We start from the raw sequence: 10,590 nt of genomic DNA, 5'->3' as shown, positions 1-10,590 counted from the left end.
GTATCTTTCCATGGTTAACATGGAAATGCAACATGTTAAGACCATGGTAGACGATCCTTCTTATTTCATGGTCATTATAGTTTGGTAACATGTACATAATACTCTAGTTGATCGGTGCACCATTCCCTATTTAAGTTTTCGATCATGAAGACAAAAGAAAAGTAAAAGAGACGATCGTCTTCTTGGAGTATGATCTATGATCTCCCCTCCCGAATCCATTTATTTTCTTAATTTTGCTAAGAATATTTTAATATTAGAAAAAATTGTAGAATTTTGAGGTTGAAATAATTGTAATTTGGTATCATGCACATACCTGAACGATATTTTAGTTGACTGGTGCACTTTTCCCCATTTAGTTCCTTTGAGTCTATTTATTTTCTTAATTTTGTCAAGAATATTTTAATATTAGAAAAAAAATGTACGTTTTTGAGGTTGAAATACTTGAAAATTGTCTAACCAGAACCGTTCTCTGTCCTTGTGAATCAATAATTCACTACCTCAGCGTCTCTTTTACTTTTTGATATTTGGCACTTCTACTTACCTTTCAATCACGACTAATGGATGTGGAGTGGAGATTGAAGCTAAGGCAACTCTATAATGAGCTAGCTACTATATGATGGCGCATTTAATGACTGGCTACCATCACATGTACCGGTGTATATATAACTTAAATTATTGGAATGAATGAACCTTCTCATCTTTTAAAAATAAGTTAACGGCTTCTAATTAATAGTCACCAACCATATTTATAGTTATATATGTATATCTTCATATAAAGTCCAAATATATCCAAAAATTAAAAAACTTGGATGCATATATAAGATTGCTAACTAAATATATATCGTGATATAAGAAAAATCTTTCAGAGAGTGAGCAGGAAGATTATTTCATCTTACGACCCTCCATCTCTCCAAAGTATCAAAAGTGATACTTCTATTATGTTTCAACTTATATATTCCCAATCCCCTCTCTCATACAAGCTGCACCAACTCCATGAAATCATTTGAAAAGAAAACGAGAAATAGTTCCTGATTTATAATTTTGAAGGTAAACGATGTCCATCGATCCTAGAAGTTCGAGACAAGATGTCACGTATGGAACACTCTGAGCCGGTGGGACATAATTTCTGTACCTTACGTTGCTAGAACCGGAAACGTAGCGTTCAAACTTGCTATAGTTGCCTACACTTTCACGTATCCTGGCTTAATCTGGTCAACATGACATGCATCCTTGAGAAATTTACAGACGGCTGCTTTTGCTCGACGGCGATGTGCATCGTCTGACAAGCTGTGAAATCATCAGAAACGCAAAAAAAAGATCGATTCTGAAACGAAATGAAAGACTACTGATAACTTTGAAGCCTCTCTTGATGGAACGTTGGAAGGAGGAGAAAAGAAAAAAGAAAAGTTTTTACACGAAAGGTTTGGTAAATTTTTGAGAGGAATAAAAGGTGTGACTTCTTCTCCGATCTATCTAATCATGTCCTATCTTTACCAGTCCATCTAACATTTAAGAGGAATAAAAAATCTCGCCGGTAGTTCAACGTTTCTCTCCCGGGAAGTTGCTTTTGGGATTAAAAGGACCGACTACCAACTCGTGCCAAAAATACCAAATCTAAGCACTCAAGTCTTGACCGCCCTGGACTTGAAGGTCTTAATCTAATCAACATGATTAAGCGACTAATTCAACGGGAAGCCGGTATTTTCCGATCGAGGTGCATTTGAGTCACCGGGCTAGGTTTGATGTAGGCACCCCACGTAAGTTTTTGAGTCACCACGTTTTTTCGATTCGCATGGGTCATTGTTCACATCAGCTCCCATGTATCTCTGCCGCTGCACTAATTAAATTAAAAAGTTTTAACAAACTAAACTATGATTTAAAGCCTAGATTATGCTGTAATATATCTATATCTTCTTAATTCATTCCCAAAAAGGGTAGTGCTTTTTACATTCCTAGTTCTAATGAACCAATGTCCCAATTTGCAGTCAATTTAATTAAGCGGATACATTTTCCGGCAACTGTATGCAGTTTCACACAACTCAATCTCGATATGAGTATGATATCCAATTGGGGTACCTCACTAGATATACATTTGAAATCTTGTCATCAAGGGATCTTAATTTTATTTCCAGGAGTAGTTCCAAAATCCAGTTCCATGGAATCCAACAATAACTAGTTGAATTTGGTAAAAGCAGGACCGGACACAAAAGTGAACCAGTACTTACATATCCCTAATTAAAATCATGGCCTTAAATCTGTCCCTGGTGATGAACAGGTACTGCCGTCATCTATGATGTCATTTACATATATATATAGTGCGGTGGCCGGTAACATCATAGTGCAGAAATAAGTCGAAAATGATGGATTTTTCTGTTGAGGAAGGCGACACCTGAACCCCAAGGAAGCAGGCGAGAATAAAACCTTATTTCCGACTTCTTTTTGGCATGAAGAGTGATGAACCAATGATAGCTGCAGGATGGAGTTAAAAAGTGACAAACTCATTTTACTGCAGTGAGCTGCGGCAAACCGCTAACGGTCTGTGGTTTTAGGGGTTAGAAGAGTTGACTAAGAATTTTTAGTCCCGGCCCAAGTTTTTTTGTCCCTTCTCACCTTTCAAGTTTTCTTTAGTATGGGTTTGAAGTGGTTAAGTGAAGAAATTTACTCAAAAGTCTACAAAAGAGCTATGAGGATTTAGAATGATCACTTTTTCAACTTTGTATACGTTGATAATGTCATGCTTACGTTTTATTTTCTTTTGGGTATGATGAAGTTCCATGGAAAAAAAAATTGCATATATGAAACCCGAAGCTCTTCCATCTTGATTTTGTTTGAGGTTTAGGGATGTTTCGGAACCTAAACTTTATTCTATTCAACTCAAATATAGCGCCTACCACCTTTCGCAATTCAAACGAGTAGGCAACTCGTAAGTAGCGCTTACCACCTTTTACAATACAAAATAGTAGCGGCCACATGAATGAAATTGATGATTGAGTCTTCATCGATCCACCAACCCGACCAACTATGCTACAATCATCACGAAAAAAGACTTGGTTGCTAACTCAAGGTGCCTTCTAACTTCTGGTTAATTATTTGGAAGGATCCATGCGAATGCAATTAGATATGTAAAATCAACTTTTACCGATTCTACTTAAATCTGAATTTCTTCCATCAAATTTGGCTAAACATGTTCGAAATCGTATCTATATTGAAATATATTACATATTTTCAATAATGAATGTGACCAAAAGTTCAACGGGAGAACATCAAGTTTTAAAAAAAGCTAAAAAGGTGGGACTCCTGCCTTCTTTTCACCCAAAGGATTAATTTTGGAAAATGAATTAGAGTTATTCCGATCTCTTTATCACATACTAAAAAAGCATGAGGCCATAACAAACAAGTGATTTGTTTCGACTAAAAAATTAAGCTTTATTATCGTAGTCATTAATTTATAAACAGTGTCACAAAAAACATTTTTTTTTGAAAAAAATGCAAAAAAAAACATGATAAATTAAATTGCCGTTTAAAAAACTTTAAAAAAACTTGTTTTTTTGAAAAAAAAACATTTAAAACAAAAAAATGTGTTTTTAATGTTTTTTTATTTTTTTATTTTTTAATGCCAAACAATTTTTTATGTTTTATTTATTGCAAATCTACTTATCTTTTAATGTTTGTGTTATTATTTTTTTTACTTATTTTATTTTTCTCTCATTTTTAGTTTCTCTTTTTTTTCAAATAAATATTAAAATTCACCCGATAAATATTAAAATTGTGTTTTATTTCAGTTCACCGGGCTTTGAAGGCTGGATTGTCTTCCCCTCTTAGCTTAGCTATACGCCTGGTAACTACAGTGGTGCATATCCACAGTTTGCAAATCAGAAGAACAGCGTTCATGAGAATGGAAACCCATCAATCCGACCAACTGTGGGGAGACATAAGATTCCCACCTCTTTTAACTTTAACTATCAAATGCACTGCAACGGGAATGTAAAACGGTGAAGAGCGCAGAAGCTTTTACGACTGATTCGTAGGATTTGAGAATAAATGTGCTCCGTCAGTGTCTGCAGATTACAAGGGGGAGAGCTTTGTCAGTTTCACAGGTTCCATGTCGTCCTGCCACTGCAAATTTTCGAAAAGGAGAGAAGAAGGAAGCAACTTTTAATGCATTGATTGTCACCATTCTGATTATTTTAAGCACGACGCATGAAGAAGTTCGAGATTCAAATTGAATGAAGCACAGTGGTCTTCTTCAGCTGCTGTAAAAATTTTATATGGTTGCAGTCCATGCTTGGTCGTGAGTCTGCTAATTAATGCAGCGTGAGATCACTCCTTTCATTTTCGAAACCTGTTAGTTGATTGGAATTTGTTGTTAGCGTACCTTGCAAAATTTGGCGACGAAAACTTGCAAGTGAATCTGAAGCGATCCTTGTAAGGACACGAAAGGAAAGCTGCTTTATGTACACCTTGACAGATTCATTCTAAAAAGAACTCAAATGTAACAATGTTCTATATATATATATATATATAATGACTCTAAAACTAATGAACACTAAGGGACACCAAATATGAACCGCCCGACTCTAATAATAAATGATTGAAAAAAAAAACAAAGAAAATATCATAATAAATCGAAGTGTCTTTACAAGTGGGTTGCGAAACTCTGACTATCATCATTATTCAATTTTCCTTTACATATATATAAAAGCCAAACCTTTGATTTTAATTTTTAAAGTGTTTTTATTTTTTTGCCAATCTAACCTATCAACAAAATATACAGTAAGTTGATCATTTGTTAAACTTTAATAATGGTGTTATATTAAAAAAATTGAATGAAACGGCCTCCATGACATAATAATGAAAACATAACATTTTTCATTAAAACAACTTGAATGAAAGCATGTTTTATGTTAAAATAATTTTTGTAAATATATTAAAATGTTTATATTGTATTTAAAATAATTTTTAGACAAAAAAATTGAAGGGTCTTGGATTATATATATATATATATATATATATAAGGGCAATTTATGGCGGGTGCCCATCATTTATTGATGTAGTGAAGAAAAAGAAAGGGGTTTTGCTGATTCCTATGCATTGTCCGCACGAGTGGATACGCCAGGAACCTCCTTAAATAGAGCATAAATTTCAACTGCTCATCTGTCTCAATCCCTTATGTGGTTTACTGCCGACACCAAAATTACTCGAAATCCCCGGCGATTTCAGTCAATGACACCAACATCCCGACGGATTTTCAGTCAAGTTGGCTCTTTCTTTTCATTTTTCTTATGCATTTTTTTAAGTATTAAATTAGCAGATGGCTTCCCTCCCCACTCTCTGATTTCATTCAAATTATTTAAAATGGTAAGCCAAGAAAGTAAAGAGTTGATGTATAAGACATGCGTTGTTACGTTTTTTATTCAATGAAAAGACATGCGTTGTTACTTAAGAAAGAATTATTAGAAAAGAATAGTGGAATTTGTCCGGTGTCAAGTTAGATGGCTTGATCCGATTAATGTTCGTCGTTGCCCTTCCTAGAGTGCATATTTCTACATAGACAATATTTGCGACAAAATGATAATACAATAAATTGACCAAAGTATGTGAAATTTGCTGCCGTGGGAGTAATTCGTCTTTAGATGGAAATGAACTTGGAAATCTACCATAGCTCAATTTCATTAGGTATTCCTGCAATAAAATACATTGCTATGTTCACATGAAATCTTCATTGCAAAAATAGGTCTGGTTTTGGTATGAGTTGCAGTAAATCACCTGACAATATGGAATTTCCCTTTTACTACACGTCCGATGTTGAAATAAAACTTTTGAGTGCATTGCTGTCTACCTGCTTTGTTTCATAAAACTAGATCGTTTTAGCCCAACGTTTACTTGTTGGTAGTCAAGAAGATATACAGTGGTAGATAGGGGTGAACAATGAAACTCATTAAAGTTTGGCCCGTGAACGAGTTCAAGTTGAGTCATTTGCTTATTACTAGTCGAGCTCTATTATTAGTCGAGCTCAAGTTCACTTGTGTCGAGTTTGAGTTCATTGAACTCGAACTGTTAAAGCCCGATGATGTGTAGCGATTTTTTTTAAATATCTGACTTTTTTTTTTAATTAAGAAATCAGTATATTGATGTTAATTAATTATGTAAGTTTTTACAAAAGCTCCTTCAAATTTGTCGAGCCTTAATCGAGTCAAGCTCAATTTATGACAAAGTTTGTCGAACCTTAATCGAGTTGAGTTTGAGCTCAACACGTAACTGTGGAGTCAAGCTCAAACTACTTCTATCGAGCTATTATCGAACTAGAGCTCAAAGTTTCATTAGTAAAACCGAGTTCGAGCTGACTGAACTCGGGTTTGACTCGTCTCGTGTTCACCCCCTAGTGGTGGGCTAGTGTGGGCAGTTTCTCAATTTTTTTTTTTCATATTTTTGTTTTGTTATATAGCCTATTTTAATATGAAAATCTATTAATAAGTGCCTTTAAGGTCTTAAAGTAATCCCAAAATGAGTACTAAACACCATAGCTATTTCATTGGCTCCGCCATGACTACAGTGGCAACCATATAGTATAAAGTTGATGGGGATATAAAAAAGTGAGATAAAAGTGAAGTTTGAGTTGACATACGTAGACCTCTGAATCGTTGGTTAGTGCAACCAAATCACAAGGAAGGTTCCACTGAACTGAGCCGTCTGAAAGGTCCTTTCAGTAGAAAAAAAAAAATAAAAGAAAAGGGAAAGAACACTTAGGTTAGGCAGCACAATCTGGAGACACATGAGATACTGCTTTTGGCATGTAATCGTAGGTGCCAATGCTGAGAAAGGCTCGGATCCGCGGGCTCTATCGAGCCCGGAAAAGGCTACATATCCAACAAAGACTAGATGAAAATAGACAAACAACAGCGTGATCTGCTATTGAATCTACAACAGCATCTACCAACATAAACCAAGCTTCATAAGCTTCGCTTTCCGCTGGATTCATGGGCACCACCGACTGAGCTCAGCTGCAGTTCGGTTCCGAAACGCCAAAAGGGCGAGACCAAGGACGGCGTTCCAGGATTTGGCGGGGCGTGTTTGGGAGGGCCACCGAGTTCGCGAAGTGGGGAGGGTTCGAAGGCAGCAGGGCTCATGAATTTCATGAAGTTGGTCACGCCCCACGGAGCCAAAATACACGAGGGGAGGGCCGTCCTTGTCCTCACGCAGGGGAACACGGGCAACCGGAGAACGTAAAGCGGACGGCAGTATTTATGAGACGGAGAAGGCCCGACGGGCGGAGCTGTGCCGGTCAAACAAAGGAGGGGAGCGGGCGGGGCCCTTCCTCGGTTTCCTCTTCTCACACACTGACCAGACAGAAACCGGACGGCGCGGTCTCGGCGCCGTTTCCAATCGCTTCTTCCACAGAGAGAGAAGGAAGATGGAGTACATGAAGGGTGTGGGGGTCACGATCTCTTTCAACTTCTTCCTTTCTTTTATAATATTCTATTCTATTCTCTTTCTCTTCTCTTCCATGCAACTCTCTCTGGTTCAGTTTTCTTCTCTGGTTTTTTTTTTTTACCGCATCGAAAAACGGGGAATCCTCAGCAGGTAGTGAAAGGGAGGAGGCTTTTGGATGGACGGGAAGCAACGAGTTTCAAAATCGGGAAGAAATTGAAAGGAAGAAAGTTTTTTCTTGGTGCCTTTTCAGAGGGAACGGCGCGTGGGGCCCGCCACATGACATCAGCTCGGCGCTTCCGTTACGTACAGCCTTCGGCGCCTCCACGTGGCCGTCATATGACACGAGCCGCATGTGTCACGCACCCTCAACCCCTCCTCCTCATCGTCATCATCATCACCACCTCCAAATCCAAATAATTTCTCCATTTTTTCCCTTTGGTTTTTCGGCTTTACTTTTTTATTTGGTCTTGACCGTTCTACTTTCCGGTGGCGTCGGCGAGCATGAGAGAGCGGCGCCGATCTGTCTTAATCGGAAACCAAACTCGAGCTACCCATGAAAGATTGCGGTGCAAAAGTCTTGCCCTCAATCTTTGATCTCCTGGGTATTAACGCTTCGGCCGCACGGAGAGAAGTCGGAGATCTCTAGACGTTTCCGATGGGAAAATCTATGCGCAGTTTGAGTTTTTTGATTTATATATGAATCCTAATGAGAGCGCTTTCGATGACAATAAACCCATCATTTCCGTGAGATCCCGGAGATGTTGGTCGCCGTTTTCTTTTGTGGTTTCAAGGAGATTACATTAAATCTCCGCTTGCTTCTCAACTTATCTGAATTGCTAGAAATAGTATTACAATACTCGATTGTCGTACCGAAGCAGGTAGGCTTTGGTATCTGCGACGGAACCGCGTCGAACCATCGCCTGCCGCTCTCGGCTCACAGCTCGGCGAAGCCACACCGCGTCGGCGTCGCCACCCTACAGCTGGTCCGCACAGAGAAGGATAGATAGAGAGAGTGAGAAAGATGGAGATGATTCACATGGGTGGAGAGTCATACACGAGTGCATGCAGAGGCGGCGGTTAGGAACTTGGGAGTTGCTAGTTTAGAGAGAGAAAAGAGAGAGAGAGAGGGTGGCTTCCTGCTACTGGGAGGAGAGAGGGGGTGCTTGCTTCACGCAAGCTGTTAAAAGACGGTCTAGTGGTGGTGGTTTGGCGTGGCTTTAAAGATTAAAAGCCGAAAATTTTAAAACCAAAAAAATATGTCAAGAAAAATATAAAAGAAACCCAGGAGTCCCACGCACAAGGCACAAGAGAGAGAGGTAGAGAGAGAAAGGGCTGCCTCCGCTTCCTACAAAACCCTCCTCCTACTCAGGTTGATCCCTTCCGCTGTGGGCAGAGAGAGTTGATCGTCGTTGCTCTTGATCGATCTGGTTCCCTTCTCTTGCGGAGTTTATTGATTTGCAGAATGAGTGGCAGCAGCGGAGGCGGAGGTGGAGGAGGAGGCGGCGGGCCGTGTGGTGCCTGCAAGTTTCTCAGGCGGAAGTGCGTCAATGCGTGCATATTCGCGCCATACTTCGACTCGGAGCAGGGCGCCGCCCACTTCGCCGCCGTCCACAAGGTGTTCGGCGCCAGCAACGTGTCCAAGCTCCTCCTCCACATCCCTCCCCACAAGCGCCTCGATGCCGTCGTCACCATCTGCTACGAGGCCCAAGCCCGCCTCCGCGACCCCGTCTACGGCTGCGTCGCCCACATCTTCGCCCTCCAGCAGCAGGTAACTCCACCACCACCACCATTCATCTAATTCCCTCTTCTTTTTCTTTCGTGGATCACGAAGCCGAAGCTAGATCCGTCGATGCCATTCGAAAGTCGTATATATATTTAATCTCTCTGCTGCATGTTAGGAAGAAAAGGGTATTTCTTGATTTCTGAGACTAAAGCTTTGTTTGGTTGGTCGTCTTGAAACGAGAACGTCATCAGGTGGTGAATCTGCAAGCGGAATTGGCTTACATGCAAGCCCACCTCTCGACACTGGAACTGACGCATCAGGCGCCCCTGCCATCCCTTCAGCCGCCGGCGGTTCCCGAGCTTCCGACCACCTCCAACATAGCCAACTTCGACATGTCCAACATCTTCGACCCTGCATGGTCTCAGGCCCAGCAGCAGCTGCACCACCACCAACAGCAGCAGCTGCATCAGCAGCAGCAAGTGGAGATCGCTCTCCGCAACGGCCGGAACCAGTCGGACCAAGCCGCCGGAGGTGAGCTTCAGGCACTCGCTAGGGAACTCCTGAATAGGCACAGAGCAACCGCGCCGATGGGTTCCACTGCCAAAGCCCTCTCCAACTAAGAGACACCAATCTTCCTTCTGTACCCACCGCCTCCTCCTCTTCGCCTTTAGTCCGCACATATGATCTCATGTTACCGTCCACTTCTAACGAAGCACCCCAACCATCTAACTCTTTCAATCACAAACATTTGAAAAGAAATACAGACCAGGAATTAGTAGGCTAGTCGTAAAAGGGCAAAAAAGGGCTGTTGTAACAGGGCGAGCCGGAATTTCTTTGTTCGATCGGAACCTGTGGTTTTGCTTTCTTTTCAGAAGGAAGACTACTGCTTGTTGCTAATGGGAAGTCACATCTTGATGGATGCCCAAATCTCCTTCGGTGGTTCTGAAATTCTACTGCTCCCAACCTGAGTTCTCTCCTTTGGGCGTGTGGCTTTGTGTACTCTTCTCTGCCCTTTCGACGGGATGATTGCGTACGAGGCCATGATTTCTTTCTATGGTGTTCTCAAATGTCACGTGCGCTTCATTATGGCTTTCTATCCCTCACGTACGCGCGCACAGTTTCACCTGCATGTTCAGTCTGCCAGCACAAGGAAAGCGCACCCAAAAAACAAAAAACAAAAAAAGAAACATACTGCAGACGGGTCACAGGAGATGAAGTTCACCCCGTTTGTGCCTCACTAAGTTTAGTTTGTTTCTCTTGAAATCTAGTCATGCATCAATCTGCAATGTCAACAATGTTCAATCCCTGCCACGGGATTGATGCCATTGGTGCTTGATCACAGAGCCCTTTTCTTTTTAGATGTTATCTCATCTAAAACAACTACGGCATGCTGCAGAACAAGACTATTCTTCTTGTTCTTTGCTTGAAAACTGTTT

General features: G+C 40.6%; 1 protein-coding gene across 1 annotated transcript; it reads left to right on the top strand.

The window, feature by feature from the left end:
• The first annotated feature begins 8,759 nt into the window (after positions 1-8,759).
• LOC116262926 (LOB domain-containing protein 18-like) lies at positions 8,760-10,236 on the top strand. The gene is made up of 2 exons (XM_031642462.2): positions 8,760-9,199; positions 9,406-10,236. The coding sequence occupies exons 1-2, from the start codon at positions 8,894-8,896 to the stop codon at positions 9,772-9,774; spliced, it is 675 nt and encodes a 224-aa protein (XP_031498322.1). The 5' UTR covers positions 8,760-8,893; the 3' UTR covers positions 9,775-10,236.
• The last annotated feature ends 354 nt before the right edge of the window (positions 10,237-10,590 follow it).

This window comes from Nymphaea colorata, chromosome 10 (genome assembly GCF_008831285.2).
Source record: "Nymphaea colorata isolate Beijing-Zhang1983 chromosome 10, ASM883128v2, whole genome shotgun sequence".
Lineage (NCBI taxonomy): Eukaryota > Viridiplantae > Streptophyta > Magnoliopsida > Nymphaeales > Nymphaeaceae > Nymphaea > Nymphaea colorata.
The sequence above is the reverse complement of the archived record's forward strand: the minus strand, read 5'-3'. Positions and strand labels throughout refer to the sequence as shown.

Bases quoted from the DNA above. Each gene is read 5' to 3' on its own strand.
- LOC116262926 (XM_031642462.2), top strand. From the start codon at position 8,894: ATGAGTGGCAGCAGCGGAGGCGGAGGTGGAGGAGGAGGCGGCGGGCCG. The intron at 9,200-9,405 runs GTAACTCCACCA...GAACGTCATCAG, and splicing joins TCTTCGCCCTCCAGCAGCAG to GTGGTGAATCTGCAAGCGGA.